Raw genomic sequence first — 17,324 nt, forward strand, 5'->3', positions numbered from 1 at the left:
AGCTTATAAGGAATAACTGCTTTTATTTTCATTGGACTTTGAGTTTTATGTTTCAGGTTCAAGAGTTGCCAGAATATACTCAGGTAGGTCAGATGCACAGATGCAAGATCTTCTATTTAGCAGAACTCACAGGTGCTCTGTTCAGAGCCTGTGACTATTAAAACAGTGATTTTTTTTTTTCTGTACTTTTATCCATTTTATTTTCCTAAGTAGTGGCCATGTTATAGGAAAAGGCTGTTGTATAAAAAGGTAAGACGTAATGTGGTTAAATTACAACTGAAGATCTACAGCAATTTAAATGTATATAACTTCATTCTAATCTAGATCTGTTTACAATGGATAACTCAGTGCTTCTGGAATTACATGGACTGGAGTGAGATCTGTCATTACATTGCTACGTGTATTTTCCTTGGTCCTGATTATCAGATATATATGTGTGTAGCTGTATTCAGACACCTACAGCAAGACATTCTGAAGCACACAGAAGCCCAAGACCTTCAAGTTTTTCTCAAAGTAAGAGTTTCTTTTTTTAATCTTTCAGTTACTGAAGGGAAGCAAAACTCTAAACTGGAAATAAATATATTAATCTGAAACACAGATTGAATTTCACTTACTGATTTTGAGTGAGTGAGATAATACCTCAATTTTATTTATTTCCTGGCAGGAAAAATGTAATACAGTATTTTGCAGTGAATAGTATTCCTCTCAACTTTGAATCTGATTCAGATTGATAAAATGTAGATTTTTATATGTTATTTTTCTCTCTGTTATGTTGAATATATTAAAAGAAAGTTGGGAGGAGACTGATGCTCGGTTCTTTGGCATTCAGGTCCTTGACATAATGTATTTGATTCCACACATCTTTATATCAAAATTAAGTCAAAAATTGCAGCAGCAAAATGAGTGATTTTCATCTCTAATTTAATTAAGGCACATTAAGGGACTGGTTATTTTGCATATCAGTGCATCCACTTTGGATCCACTGCATCATGGTAGACCTGAGATTGAATAAATTTGTGAAATTTGTGTCAGCCCTGCATTTGAAAGATGTTAGTACAATTCTTTTGACTCAGTAATACTCAGCCTCCAGGTTATTTCAGCCTCCAGATTATGTGTGTACTGAGTTAGCTTAATTTATTTTTGTGATACTTTCTGGGATTACTCTGGGTAGGCGTGTTTGTGCAATAGGTGAATTGTATACAAAGGCTGTGGTAAATAAATTTCAATACTGTCTTTTTAATTTTCCTGCAACTTTGCTGTGGACAGCAAAAAAAAAAAACCCCTCGGTCGTTATGTCCTGTTAGATTAAGTTTTTCCTCTTTGCTTGTCATTGTATTTGCCATGCCTAAATGGGCAGAACTGTTCCATGTTGTGAGTAAACATAGCTTAAAATGAGTATTATTTTTCTTCCTAATTCATAAATAATATTGAGTGGATCAAGAGCAGCTAAGCTGCATTTCTGAAAACAGTTGTAAAAAGAGCAAAAAGATGATTATACCAGTATGAGTTCCATTCTGTTTTTTGAACACCATCTATATATTCAAAAGAGGAACTGTAAAATACAATAAATGAAATTGCTTATCTCCTGGCTGGTGCAAGCCTCCACACTAGTTCTGAACAGTTACCTAATATCTTGGAGAAAGAGGGATCTCCACCTCTATGAACAAAAGTTATGGCTTATGTTCTTAGGGTAATTCGTAAAGTTAATGCGTTCACCAGTATAATTGTTGTGGTTTAAATTTTTGCTTTTATTGTCCATCATCCTAGTAAAGTGTTGAGGCTGATACAGCAGCATTTGAATTGGTTGGAAGTTATTGTTAATCATCACAAAAAACTCTGTTATTTACAATAAGCACTTTTTGACCGACAGATACAAGTGTATGTGTGGGGGGGAGCTGAAGAGAGAACCTGTGGATATAAAAGCCACTTTAACACACTTTAACATGCCATGTGTCAGTATAAAATCCTTTAAAAGAATATTTTAGTATATGACTTCGCCTTTTTAAAGCTTACTTTGTTTTCCTAAAAAAAAAAAAAAAAAAGTCTTCACAGGGCATATTTTCCAGATGGAGATGAACAAGTTCCATCTGAAAAAGCTATTTGTTGTCAAGAATGTAATTAGGAAGAACTGTCTGGAAGTAGATATACCAGTTCTTTATTTCCAAATGAAATGTAATAAAATGTGTGTATTTTAAATACTCAGGCAGTGACAAGCAGAACAAAATGAACTATCTTCAGCAGCCTAGAATTCATTAAATTGGAGTCATGCATCTTTTTTCCTAGCTAATAAATGTATTCTCTGTGTATTTGTGCAGGAAGAAGCCCTCCATGGATTTCGAGTGCGTGATTATTTAGAATATATGGAAAGCTTAGAGCCAATCTACAGGCCAGTGCTGCTGAAAGACATGAGGAATATAAGAGTGCAGAACGTATAGATAAAGCAAATGTGCATGTTATTTTCCAGTTTTGGTTACGTTCTTTAAAAGGATGTTGATTGTTTGATCTATCAGTCTCCATAAAAATAAGTCAGGCTGTGTATATGTATGTACTGTAAAATAAATAAGGAGGGTTTTCAGAATATAGTTTTTGCTAGCAGACTTCATCTAAATTGGATGACCTGAAATAGCATATTTTTCCAGATAGTCTATGTGCACAGCCTTGTTTTTGTTTTGCAGAAGATAGCTTCAGAACCTGCTTGTAGATTGCTGAAGTGTATTGTTTGTAATGCCTGGGACCTGCTTCCAAAGCACTGCATTATTTTCATCTCTCTGGACTGTATTCTTTCTTCATGTTTTGCAAGGATCTAATGAAGTGGATTTCTTAGAAGCAACTCTAAATTTGTGCATGAAAAGCGAACAAAAGCAAAAGAGATACCCTGTGCAGCTGTTCTGACTTTATGGGTAAAGTTGAGAAAGTGAGGTGACCAAATATAGGCAATGAAAATGCCCTTTTTTTTCTAATAAACAATTTTGTTGTAAACAGGTGTTTGTAACATACACTCTCAGTATGTGGAAGTGAAATACAAGGCCCTAAGCAGCCTGATCTAACAGGACCTGCTTTGAGCAGGAGGTTAGACTAAAAGACCTCTGGAGGTCCTTTCCATCCTATACAATTCTCTGATTGGAAAATAACGAAAGCTATTACTGTTCCATGCTTTTTAGTTATCCATGCTTGATTAAAGTTAAGATAGTTATTAGCACCTTTAGTTTGCTGTGCAAACCTACTCAGAGGAGCTTGTGTTCATAGTTTGCCTGAGCTTTATCTCCTGTTTTTCCTTCTGTGTTCTGCACTAGCACATTTGAAAGACTAAGTTGGGGGAAGGGGTTCTCTTAACACTCTGAGGCAAGATTGGGCTCTAAACAAAATTTGTCTTTCACTCTATGTGTTTATATGGGATGCATCCTGGGTAGTAGGCTTTCCCTCATCAAGGTAACTGCAAAAAAAAATTCTGTACTTTTAACTGCTCTAGCAGCACTCATGTTGCCTGGCAGTGCAAGTATGTGCACATTCATTTGCATATAGAGAAGATAAGTAAAAATTGATATTTAAGTTAACGGATAAAGAAAAATATTACTTCCAAATATTACAATTTTTATATCATTTAAATATAAAAGTAATTTGAATTTACTTTGCACTTTCAGTTATTTGTATCTTGTTTGTATTTTTTTCTTTCTCAAGACAGCTGTTTTCCAATTTGAGATCATGTTATTTTTTCCTTAACTTACTGCTTACACTGAGAATTACTTGCTTCCTTACAGAAAAGGTTGAAGACATTTGGGATTTCAGCCTTAACTATTTCTTTGTACACTGTAATTTTTAATACTTGCACTTTTGTTCTTTTTCATTAAAAGACACCTCTAAAACAACTAGAAATCAGTAATAATTTTGTATTTGAATCATTTTTTTCCTAAGCAAAAGAACTATGAATGAGAAAATGCATTCTGCAACTGTTCAGAACATCCTCCTGCCCCAAAATATTAGATCTTTATATTAATAAAAACAAAATAGAACTTCCTTATTTTTGACAGCATTTGGGAAATGAGGAAAAAAAAATCTATTGCTAAGACTTTAATCTCCACCTCTCGTGTTCATATTTGTTCTTACTATTTTTTTATACTGTTTTAAGATTCTGTTTTCATTCATAGCAGATAGGGAAACTGATAAGCTTTTATCTGTGCTTGCCTTTCATCATCAATGAAATGCAAGAATTAAGGCTGATAGATTTTATTATAACATCATTGTCATGTAGATAAATTTTCCACGCCAAAATTTCACTAAAATAAATATTAAGAAATTAATAATAAATGTTTGTACTAATTGATAGTTTTCTTGAATCCAGTTTGAAAGCACTCAGCAAGATTCTGAGTCAGTAAGTAATACTCGATTTGTTGACAACATATTCCTAATATAAATACTACAGTTGGCCTGATAGCTCTCATTTTGTGGGCCATAATTTCAATCAAATGCAATCCTATTAATTCCTATTAGCAAGCAGGAGGGCTTCCTTCAACATCTGGAAGTGATCAAAGGATGTAGGTGGACAACAAGATATCATCCTTTAACGTTTCAACATTTTTAATACAGTCTCAGATCTGCATCAAACTTTCAAGAAAATACCAAGTGAAATGTAACTTTTACAGTGAAGAGTTTTTATGAAAGGTGGATATTTAAGATAATAATTTACTAGCTGCAGAACTTCATAATCACATTTAAAATAGAACTGGAACAGTAGTTAAATTTATTCTCCAAATTTTTTATAATAATATCTTGAAAGGGGTTGGGGGGGGGGGGATAGGGGACAGTGTGATCTGTTTGGGATATAGCTCTGATAATGGATTTCTTCTGTGGTAAAGAGAAAAATTGTATAAGTCAGAGCAAGTTTTATTTGCAAGTACTTAAGCCCAGAGGTCTTTTGTCTTAGCATTCACTGTGGACGTTCTTTTATGTCCCCCTCTTGTCATACTGCCTCCACCAGAGCAAAAGTGGGTAAAGTACTTCCTACCCATCGCAAACCAAGCTGAATCTTCCTCTCCCCTTCTCTTCCCCTTAGATTTGTAGGTTACATAAATTCTTCACTTTCCTTTGCTCTTTTTTTTTAATCATCTCATTTCTACTATGTTTCATTGGCCTCTTTCTTATTCAGCATTTTTCATCTGTTCTTCCAGGTATTCTCTCAGTAGACAAGCAAATTTCCATTCTTCACAACTTCCATTCCACAATATTTTTTCTTCTGTTTTAAAAGAGGCATTTTGGTGATACGGACTTTTATCTGCTTTTTGCATACTACCTCATCAGTAGAATTTTTTGGTTTCAAGTTCTACCTTACAAGTTGCCCATAGTTACTGGCTGAGCTTGCTCCTAGACACAGATCAGGCTACAGGAAAAGGTTTGGACTCTCTTTATGTCTGTGTTAGAAGGATTAGCTCCATTTACAAGGCTAGGACATTGGCTTAGAAACTTCTAGGAGCATTGCAAAGCAATATTGTCCATCCATGATTATACTGCAGAACAGTATTGTCCATCCACCACACGCACCTGTTCTGCCTCTAATTTCCAATTTGCAGTATCCAGGAGTAAAAAGGCATGACTGGGTTGTATTTATAGTTACAGATAAAATTACAAGTTTCTTATCCACCTTGCAGCATTTTTAACAATCTAAAAATGTTATATTGCAGTACCCTTTTACTGAGGATTTTATTGTTAAAATTTTTATCTAACGCAGCTGACCAAGACAGAAATACGTATTTTGAATGAGACGTCCAGGACTGCAGTAAGTGCAAAACTAGCATGTGTTGCATGCTGGTGCTCACAGCTTTTGCCTCAGAATAACAATAACGATGTTGTGGAAAAAAATCATTTATCCATACAAATCACTTTGACTGGTCATCTCTGTCTTCAGTCTGAAGGCTGTATTTTTCTTTTGTAATTAATTATTTCACAGATCAGATCTTCTGACAATTTCTCCTGCTTTAGGCATTGTGCTTCTCAAATACTAACATTATATTTTACTACTCAACATTTTTCTAAAGTTTTCATGCAATGCCACTTCTTACCTTGTCATTTTCTTTTTTCTGGGGTTGTTCAAAGGTAACATCTGATACAGGGAATCATCTTCTACATGGTGTTAGCAGATAGGAAGAAGAAGGTACTGAAGTTGCTCTGTGAGGAAATTTCTGGTGTAATGACTTCTGGCATATCCAAATCTCGCATCTAAAGTAGTGAGGAACAAAAAGAAGCAGAACAGTTATAATAAAGCTAGCTGTTGGCAAACCAGGTGTTCAAGAGTCAAGAGTTCAAGGGTTGTAGTAGATGTAGAATTGGTTTTAAATGCTATGCTTACTTCAGCATATTTAAAAACTGTTTTGCAAAGAATTCCTTTGTTACCATCCTGCCTAAATCTCTTACAATAGACTTAGCTAATAAAGCTAATAAAACTAGTGGAAAGAGTAGCTGGTGTCCTGACCAACAACTGGATAAAGTTTTCCAGGTTATCTATTAACAATTTGATAACAGGTGACAGAGCAGGACATAAAAAGGCCCAAAGGGAATCTGGATAGGTTCTAAAACTGATGCATAACTCCTCTTTGATGTGGTGAAGAAAGTCACTAAGGAGTCTTACTCCTGTGTGGTCAACTGGCTTGCTAACAGCCAGCTGGTCAATGACTATCATCTTTTCTTCATGTATTAGAGCTGAGAAGCAATCTGCTTCCTGAGGTGTCACAATGAGTAGGGATTTCTTAGCTGAAAGCTGAGTTAATGGAAGAAAGCAAGTATTGGCTTTTGTGGAGGTTTTGCATAGACAGTTGTACTATTTCTACACCTCTAGACTCCTTTTCACACCCATTCAGACTTTTTAAATACATTTCTACGTTTGAAGCAGCCATTCAGAAATTCAAGCATAACAGAACCATATGCTCATCTAGCCCTGCCTTGATCAAGGCTAATCCAGTACTTGCATTTACAAAGTTTTTCCAAGAAAAATGCGTTAACTTACATTTAAGTTTCTAATTAAGTTCCTACATTGCAACTTACGCTTGACTTCTGTGTAATGGTATGTTCAGTGGTTGACACTTAAAAGGATATTGCAGTTGGATGAAAGTGCTACTCCATTAACAACAGAAAATACAAGCTTATGTTACCTGTGAACGTATAAAAGATTCTTTAGTGTCATCAGTATCAAGTTCCTAAATAGCTTTTCAAAATACACAACTGTTTTTGCTTTATCTTTGGCAATAAACTTGTTCTCACTCTGAGATACTCGTTTTTCCTAAGTATGTTTTCACCAGCCATTCTGAAGTTTCTTGAAATTCTTGCCCCTTCCTCCCCCACAACCACAGAGTACTTAAAAGGCAAATACTAAATCTATTGGTATATTAGGAGATCTATAATTTCATGGACTTCAGTTTAGTTTCATCCAAAGTAATAGTTGCATTATTTCAATTTAAAATGAAAAGCCCTATTCTGTAATGCTCTTTGAAGAGATTTTTTCATTTTGATGATAATTACTTCACACAGAAAGTTGGTAAATTGTCCTGTACTTTGTTAATATCAGACCTTCAGTACCTTGATGTTTCTGATGACATCATTGCTTCTTAATCAAGTGATATATAAGATCCAGTTACTTTAGCAAAAAGTTACTTATCATCTGTTTCCTTCAAGTCTTTATTCTGTGAAGTGTAAGTAAGGAGCTGGCATAATTGATCAAATGCCTTCTGTAGTCGAATAACTAAGAAGTATAAATTCCCAAAATAGATCCAAGTTACGTTGACAACATTACTAGGTAATATGACATAGGAAAAGTTAAGCATTTAACAGTTCTTTATTTGGTTAAAGAAATAGGAAAAATATGTGGGTTTTATTAACACCTATAATTATCTTTACAAAATGCTTGGATTCTCAAAATATTTTAATTAGAATTTTTGAAACAACAGAACAAACATTAAAATAAATTCAACAGAAGCCACAGATGTTGAATTTAAACCTATCTAGTAACATTGCCACACTTTGCTGTGAGAAAAATTAAATATTTCTGCAAAATTCTTGAAAAATAATTTCACTAGATAAAATGTGTGAAGACATACGCACATTTGAATTATAAAATATGTTAGAAGTTGTACTGAATTTTTTGTAGTTATATGTGACCTAGGAGCAAGCAGTACTGACAAAGGTTTTGCCACTGGCTTCTGTTATCCTGCCTGTGAGTTTCATAAGTTCATGGATTTAATTTACTATTGAGAAAAGAAATGGTTTAAATATTTTTGGACTTCTGTGAACTGTGTTGGCTTACTTATATTGATAAAAGAGGCTGGAAAGTACAAGGAAAGAATTACAACAACAGTTGATGGAACCAAGTATTTGCCTGAAACCAGGGTCAAAGAACATTATGATTCTCATAAAATCTGTATTTTGAACTTTAATAGCACTCTTTTTTTTTTTTTTAATATCATAGCTTTGAGGGAGGCTATTTCTCAAAAAATACGTAATGGCAAACATCCAGATGGTTAATAAGCACTAAGAAGCTTATATGTGTGTATTTCAAAAATCTGTACATTTTGAGAGAGACTATGGTGGATGGCTTTTAAGCTACCAGTTGTAAAACCATCAGTTTCTTTATCAGCAACAGGTTTTTTTCAGGCAAATTAGTTTTTGTGCTAGGGATTTGGGTAAACCGAAGACTTTTACCAGCGAAATAACTGCTACTTTATTCCTCATCCCTTTACCTACCCCCTCCCCCCCGGAAAAAAAAAAAAAAAAAAAAAAAAAAAAAGGCACTGCAGAGATGACCCTTAATACCAACCACAGTCATCAACATTGCATCAAATCAATGCAGAGAGGTACAGTACACAGTAATCAGGGAGATGAACCGAATACAAATACAGGGACTGAGTACCAAACGCTGCCACTGACGATGGCAATTTTTCCATTGGCTCCAGCACTTCTGTCTGCTGCAGTTTCCCTCATCTGCAAAAAACCTCTAGTAAAATGCAGTCTGTGAAGGTTCTTGGATGATGAATTAGAGAATAATTGTAAAGCATTTAGTGTATGAAAATTCTATATAAATGCTAAATATTGATACATGATACTAATATAAAATCCCATTCCCTATATGACAGACTATCACAACCTATCACGTGGACACTGAAACAAAGCTTGAGATGATGGTAGCCAGGGAAACCATTGGTAACGCCTTTGGGTCAAGGACAGCCTAAAAACAAATCATTATCTTAACAACAGATACCTGAAGACATGTGGACATGCCCTGTTACCTCTAGGTTGAGGATTTTCTCATCCAGCCTTGTTGGCTTATAAATAAATTTCGCCCTTCATTCAACTTCCCGCTTTCAGGAAATAATTGAATTTAGGAAAACTAAATCTAATCCTTCTACTGAGCTCTGGAAGTTTACTGTCTGAACTTCTATATGTACTTCTTTGGTTACCTCTTCCTAATTCTCTTTCCCTGCTTTTCATTTTGGTTCTCATAGTTACTGTTTCTTCCTCTCTCAGGATTTTTTTCCCTCTTGTGTTCATCTGGGGACTGTGGACAGTCACCAAATCTAACACTGGAGGATACGAAATATTTCCTTGCTTGTGTCTAACGGGTATAACTAAATATGATTTAAAATAAAGATTATGAAAAAAAAGAAAACACTAAAAAGATGCTGACTTGAAAAAGCTGAATAGGGAGACACCTGTAGGTAGACATTCCCCACATGTAAGCTGAGGGTGCTCCTGACCCAGTCTCTTACTGCAGGGAGCTACCTACCACTGCCTCTGTCCGTCTGTCTCATCCCACTGACCATCAGCTTTCATGCCAAGCTGAATAGAAACATCTGTGTTATCCCTAAGAGACGCGTATTTTCCACGCCATCTCCTTCTCCATTTCTGCAGCATGACTCAGCTGTTCGAGATAAAATCAGTAATATACAAAAATTATTTTCATCTGTTCATGCTTGCCATGTCATCGTCTGTTGATTTTGTTCTGAAAACATTGTGTGCGTAGCTAAATAAAAATCAAGTAACCCTTACCTGCTTTTGTAAAATGACAAATCCGCAGATAGAAGCAGTTAAATTAACCCTGTTTTCTCTCCACCATATGTTCTGGTCGTATGATGAGAGAAATATGGAAAGTGGAAGCAACTAGAAGATTTGAAGGAAAAAAAAGTCTCAATTTTGGTAGGAAAAAAGTAGATCAGGGTTAGATAATTAAACTCTAAACTCAGTGTTTCAAGATGTACAACTCAAACAGCTGCTTGTTCAACAGCTGAACAATCTCAGGTTCTCTAAGGCATATTGTGTTATCTTAAAGTAACTTCTAGCTAATCCACAGAAACATTGCATCGATTTCAAAAGGAGCTAAGTTAGGCCAGCAAAGATTCCAGTGTCTTTCTAAATAGGCTGAATTTCATTAAACCATATTATCATTAATGAGAAGAGATAACTCAGAATAAAAACAGAGACACAGCGGAGTTGGCATTCAGAAGGAATATACCAAACTGCAGGCAGTGCTGTGGTGTGATATAATGCAAATTAGTGACTCAAGGGTTCATTTTCCAGTTCCTGTGCATTTCAGCAGCTCTAACATGAGTATTATCCTTTCCTGCTTGCTCACTGCCCTGCAATGTCCTATTCCAGTCCCCACACTTCCGGGAAGCATATGTAAAAAATCAAGTTGAGGAAAGAACTACAGGACAGATTAAATAAGGGTAAAACCTGACGTATAGTTAGGGACCTATGCAGCAAGTCCGTTCAAGAGGAAGTTAAAAGGTGATTTGATCATGATCTGTAATTGCTTGCATGGAGAAGAGGTTTCTGACAACATCATGAATTTAGCCAAAAAAGATTTCCAAACACAACAAAAGTACATTGCTGCCAAGAATGCATAAGCTCTAGCAATAAGGAGCTATGAAAACAGACTGAAAGAGGGGCTCATTTTTACTGTGAGAATAACTATTTAGTTGCACAAATTTATTTGTTTACATAGTGCATACTTTGTCAAATCAGTATTTGCAGTCAAGATTATTTCAGGAATAAATGCATTCTGGAATACATGCCATTCTAAAATATGTAATTTGCTCTAGCATAAAAAGTTCCACAGCCCAAGCTAGGGTTAACTCTGTGATACCTGATCTTTCTGTCCTTAAAGTACATTAAAAAAAAAAAAAAAAAAAAAAAAAAAAAAAAAAAAAAAAAAAACAGATCATATTAATAGGATGTGATTATTTCCAGTACTCTTTGATGCATTTTAATCAAATCATTTAAAAAAAAAAGAAAAAAAGACTGAGATAGAACAGGAAAACATTTTATAAAGAATTTACGGTATACGGTAATTACAGCACATATTTTCCATTTTGAATTATAATGCTGCAGATACAATTTTAACCAGACTGAGCAGATATAGAAAATCAAAACTTGCTCGAAACATAACATCATTATATTAGTGTCGTAAGAAATAACTAGCATTTATTTCCTGTAATGAAGTCATTTGGAGAACTGCAATATTTGTCTTGTTTCTGCAAATGTATGGAGGGTATTTATGACACCCATACTGGCATTTTATTTATTAACTGACAACTCATAAATAGACAGAAATATGGCCCTTACTTCGATGCTAGATTATTCAGCCTAGTTCCAAAGATGTAAACTGCTGTTTTCAGATGCACAGACCATGTCCTTTCAGACTGCACTTGTTTTCAAATTCTAAGCTAACACAGAAAGTGTTTTTTAGTTTCAGACCAAGAGTGAGGTACCAATTTTATTGCTTCAGCTAACAAGAACTCATTCAGAAAGTAAGTTTCATATGCTCAAAATATTTTGGTTCAGTAGACTGTCAGGAAAATCCCTGCTTCCTACTTCCTCTTATCCCAAGCAACCAATAAACTAAAAAAGCCCCATGTTCCAGAGCATAATGCTGGTTCATTCTGATTCAGTACCCCCCCCCCCCAAAAAAAAAAAATCAATCTTAAAGCTTAACATACAAATGCATTGGTGCATAGGGAGGTGTTCCCATGGTTTGAAAAATTAGTTTAGATGGGGTTAAATTTCGAGTTGACATTTGACTAACATTTCATCAGGTTAGTTTCCTGCTCAGAAATAGAATGAGACAGGGAGAATACATGAAATTCACTTAGGATGATGCATGGTGAAAGCAGGCATTTCTTCTGGTGGATTTTTTAAAGAAATAAATACAACAAACCCCAAAACTCCAAGGTAAATTAACCATTTGATAGAAACCGGTGTTTACTTTTGAGAAAGTTTTCATCTGCTCTTGGCATTTCCTGAGCTCTAACTCAAAGCCTATCACAATGTCAGATTCAGTCATGATACTGGAAATAACTGCTTTTAAAATGGACTGTACTTTAGAAGTCTGTGCTTTAAATTAACACAGATACTGATAAGCCAACACAACAATGGATTTCATACCACAGCATTCCTCTGCACCATAGCTTCTGGTCACTGCTGAAGAAAAGCAATATTGGTAATAAAATCAGGAGATGGAGGTCTTGCCACATGGATAAAATGAACATTAATTGAAAGGGGAAGAAGCCTTATAACAAAACCTATTTGTCAACTGTTTTCTAGAGTAGAATATGAGAGCTTCCAACAAAGCCGTAAAAGTGATGGAATAAAAAAAAATGAGAATGTAATCATTTAATGAATTGTGCTCATTTTTGTCATACTGGCATTCATCTTTTTGAACTTCCTTCTCCTCAAAATTCTGGATGTTTCAGATAAGGTACCTTTTCTGGAGTCCTGCAGCACAGTTTTCAGAGTGCACATTACAAAGATTTTTCACACCAACCCTCTCTTAGTTTCTAAAAACCCGTGTTGTGAACAATCTAGAGTGTTGTCACCTTGGGCCTTCTATTTTGAACCTTCAGGACCAGAAGGTTCAAAATAACCTATTCGCTATTTTGCCTCAGATTAGTGTTTAGCTAAATATTATTTTTCTCCTACTCTAAATCAATGAAGAAAAGCATCCTGCTAGAAAATAGGAAACCAAAGTTTGGAACCAGTACAACAATTTTGGCAAGGAATTCCTTTTGAGGGAAATTATGCACTTATGAAGCAAGTTAGAGAGACCATCTGTCTAAATCACTTTGGAGTCATTCCATTACTGTTAGGAAATTCATTTTCTGCAGACTATGGAGGTGGGGGGAAAACATGGCTGCTAGATACCCAAGCCTTTTTAGGCTCCCATGAAAATTAAATTTAATGAAGCTTCAGCCAGATCACTACAAGCCAAACAACTTTCTCCCTTAGAGATATTAACTTTATATACTAAGTAATTATCTTCACCTTCTTCACCAAGTAGACTTGAAGCTTCCAAAACATCCTGCACTGCAGGAGTAGTGGAATCTCAGTGCAGCACTCAAAAACTACTATTCTGGATTTATTCTCCCATGGAGAAGAGCAGGCTACAGTTGCTTTGCCTGTTCAAAAGTTCACTGGGAATCTCTAAGCTAAAATGCAAATGAATCAAGTAATAAAAAGAGTTTCATTTCATTTCATCACAGAGAACTTTTAACCACAAGAAATTTCCTATGGTTGTCTTTTAGCTGGCTAGGAATCTGGTCTGTAATGAATACGTTTCCTTGCATTAATTGACTTGGAGTGACATATTTGATGATTGACTTCATTAGAAAGGAGCAGAAGCTTAAGTCCTAACTGGATTCTGGTACTCTCCTGTAAAACAGGATAGATGATTATTACTTTGTCCGAAATCAACTTACCTACTTACCTACTCTGGACCAGATGTTAACATGCTCTCTTTAGCTGTTATGGGGATGTTGAAGAGGATACATTACCAAAAGTCTCATCAAATACTTTCCAAGATAATAATGACAACTTCTCTGCTCTGTTTGTCCTTTACTGGTTTACTACCCTACACAATCTTATCAGTAGTGGTCCTTAGTTGTTGATTTTTCCCCTCCTCTGCATAAAGCAATCTCTTTCCAGTTTGTATGCTGGAAATATGAGATAAATACTCCAAAATGCTTTCACTTCAGAAAGACCTACTATGTTTGGCATCTGGTGGCACAGTAGTCAAAGAACAATCTAATCTTGGAGCCAGAGAACCAACTTTTCCAAACTACTCATAACAAATGACCTTTATATCCTTACATATGCAATTAGAAAGACTTCTCTAAAATGAAAAAAAAAAAAAAAATGCAAACAAGAAAACAGCCCCCAAGCCCCACAAGGTGGCAGCTCTCGTTCCTCCTAGAAAGTGTCTGGCTAACTTTCTGCATTCATAGCTCTTCTTGCTCTCCTGCAATAGGCAGTAACAGTTAAATATTTAGCTCAGAATGGGGGTATCTGGAAAAAATAAGTAAATTTGTAATTCATTTACCTGCAGTTCATTTCAGGTTCACTTCCAAATTTTCAGTCTCCTAAGATAGTTTATCCCTAAAAAACAATTTTAACTTTACTAAAAAGAGTCTTTTGTCAAGTTATTCTAAAAAGCAAAATCTGTGGACTACCCTACAAGAAAGTAATGACAAAAGATGTCATGGGAAAAATGGCATTGGATGCTCAGCTCTACTGAAAACATGACCAAGGTTAAAGTGTTCTGTAAAACAGAAAATCATGTATTACAAGTGTTGCAAAATTATACATTTTGATTAGATTATTTTTTTGTCTTGCATAAATAGTACTTTGAATATATGCTTGACCACTCTCACAGTCAAAAAAAAAAAGGTTTTTCTTATGTTTAAATGGACTTTCCTTTGAGTACCTGGACAAATGCAGAACTTAAATATGCATACCTGCCACAGATTACCACTATGGTTATTCTTAGGGCCAGCTACTTTTCATATGTGATGCCAGAGTCTCAAATAGCTGTTGAAGATATGATGCAATATTACCATACCATGCTGAAGGAAACAGTATCATCCTTCCCTTGCAAGCTGCTCTCCAATTCTCTGTTGTGAATAATATCACTTCTTTTTACTGCAACAAGTTTTGGACATCAGATTTTCACCAATTATTTTCCAAAAGCTTAATGATTGCTTCCAGTCAAGGTAAAACCTCAAACGGCTCCCATAAAATCAACCCCACACCCCACTTCACAAGGTATTGTTTAAAAGGCAATGGGATATCCTTCATACCATTGGGCTTCTTTCATATTGCTCATTTCTCCAGCTGAATACTATCTTCTAGTCTGATTCAAAAGAGATTCAAGACACATCCCTCAGAGCAAAAGAGTAGCAAAGACCCTCAAAGACATATTCTTACATGCTAAGACAACCTAATGACATGCTACCTCCCATACTCCCCCTGCTTTCATGTTAAATGCTCTCACCACTTGCATCACACTGACCCTAGCAGTGTCTATTGCAATGACAAGATGTTTAAGGATGGGCACAAGAAGGTATGGAGAATTTCTTGAATAACAGTGGATGTCTCATGGCTTATGTTTATGAAAAAGTCAAAGTCACAAAAAAAAAAAAAAAAAAAAAAAACAAACAAAAAAAAAAAAAAAAAAAGATGCTCATGAAGGCCAAGGGACCTAGCTGCACTTTAACACTTCAGAAAGAGCATGTCACTTTGCCATCTAACTACAAACAAAAGTAGGGACACCTTTTTGTTTCATCTTTGTGATAATTTCACTAGTCATAGATTATGGTTTTTGCAAATCTAATTTCAAAAGTGTCAACAACAAATACAAGACATCACGATAAAACCTGCTGAGGAGTCCTCTCTATGAAAAGGTGGATTGAGGACTTCAGGCTAGATGTGATGGCTAAGTCACTATTTAACTTTGGAGTTACTTAGTACAGCCAAAGAAATTTAAGCTCTAGCTGTTCTGCTTATAAAGAAAATCTTCAGATTGTGAGCTTGGTGAACAACAAGGCATGGCAGACAATTTAATACAGTAGCTTGGAAAAACATACACTTTTCTCTGTTGGCCTCAAACGGACATTTTGTTAAGACACATCAGTACTTTTAACAGAGATGCTGAAATAGAAATAACTGCACAGATTTCTGTGGAAAGGCAAACGTTTTCATAGGTTTTGGAAAAATCTTTTTTATTAAATTCAGAGCAACTGATCCATTAAGATCTCAGACCTTCTTCTGAGAGTGCTGAACATTAGGTAAAGTTTCTAGTCAGGTGTCAATGTGGAGAGGGAAAGCTCATAAAATTCAGCAGACGTTTTAGCAAACATACTGTGATCACTTGTGAGGTGAATATGCAGTTTAATAGATTGCAATTATTATCAGTTAAATGTTCAATTCTTTCCACAAAGTAATCAGCCAACAAAGATTAGCTCATTATGCAAATGCAGACAGCGAATGCAGTGTGCACAGTGGTGTAGGAAAGATGCTGCACTGGCAGTGAGCTACTTAAGGTACAGAGAGAAGCCAGAATTTAAAATAGTCAATGTAATAATAAAAAACAATTAGAGGGGGTGTAAACACTAGGTCTGAGGCTAGGAAATAAGAAAAGAAATAACTATCAAATTAGTATGCCAGCATGGAGCTGGAAAGCAAGGCCTTTCATAAAATAATCAGAGCACAACAGAGACCATCAGGATCTGAATTTGCAGTTCCAGTGGATGTGAAAGTATTGTCCGCTTGCAACAGAAATCAACCCCAAGGGGTATACGAAAGTAGCAGAGCTGTCACTCTACTGCAGAATAGTATCTCCTGTGCGATGTCGTCCTTCACTTACGCAGCTGACAATTTCCTGACTGAACATAATTTAGTTAAAACTGCCAGCATGTTGAGTCTCAGGCATCTCTTTTGAGACCTATTGGAGTAGAAGACTCTTCCACAAACCCAAGGAATGTATTAAGAACCATTGGTGGACTGTCTGAGATCGAGCTCTTCCTGTCCTCGCTCCCCAGCTGCTCCGGGAGGGCTAGCAATCTCATCAAGAGCAGGCAGGGAAAGATGCATCTAATAACATCACTGTTGCCCAGGCTGTAAGCCAAAAAGGAGAATGACTCAGTCCAGCTCAGGAAGCCTTTTGGACACATGAGCGCACATGCATCCATGCCATGCCCATGCCCCTTCCAGACAAGGGTGAGCAGCTTTGAGCTAGAGGGTAATTGCACATCACCATGTCAGCCTAGCTGGTATCAGTACGACTGGGAAACGGCAAGCTCTGAACACCTTTGTATTCTCTGAAAGTGCTTAAAAAATTCCTGGTGTCGGAATCATAAAAACAATTTAAAAAAATTATCAACCAGATACAAATCTCTTTAGGTAAAGGTATTCCAGCAGCACTACAATGGAAAATAAATCCTGGAAACAGGTTTAAAGAAACAGCAAAGTTTGGTCACCTAATGACTTGTCATCCAATTCTCTGTATAGGCATTCAA

At 35.8% G+C, this 17,324-nt stretch overlaps 1 protein-coding gene across 1 annotated transcript in view; it reads left to right on the forward strand.

The window, feature by feature from the left end:
* TBC1D32 (TBC1 domain family member 32) overlaps positions 1 to 3,573 on the forward strand; it is a 79,373-nt gene extending 75,800 nt beyond the window's left edge. The window contains exons 33-34 of the mRNA XM_062570928.1: positions 325 to 513; positions 2,316 to 3,573. Of these exons, the coding sequence (XP_062426912.1) occupies positions 325 to 513; positions 2,316 to 2,435 (309 nt within the window). The 3' untranslated portion in view covers positions 2,436 to 3,573. The remainder of the gene's footprint in view (positions 1 to 324; positions 514 to 2,315) is intronic.
* Positions 3,574 to 17,324: the final 13,751 nt, after the last annotated feature.

Source organism: Rhea pennata, chromosome 3 (genome assembly GCF_028389875.1).
Source record: "Rhea pennata isolate bPtePen1 chromosome 3, bPtePen1.pri, whole genome shotgun sequence".
Classification (NCBI taxonomy): domain Eukaryota; kingdom Metazoa; phylum Chordata; class Aves; order Rheiformes; family Rheidae; genus Rhea; species Rhea pennata.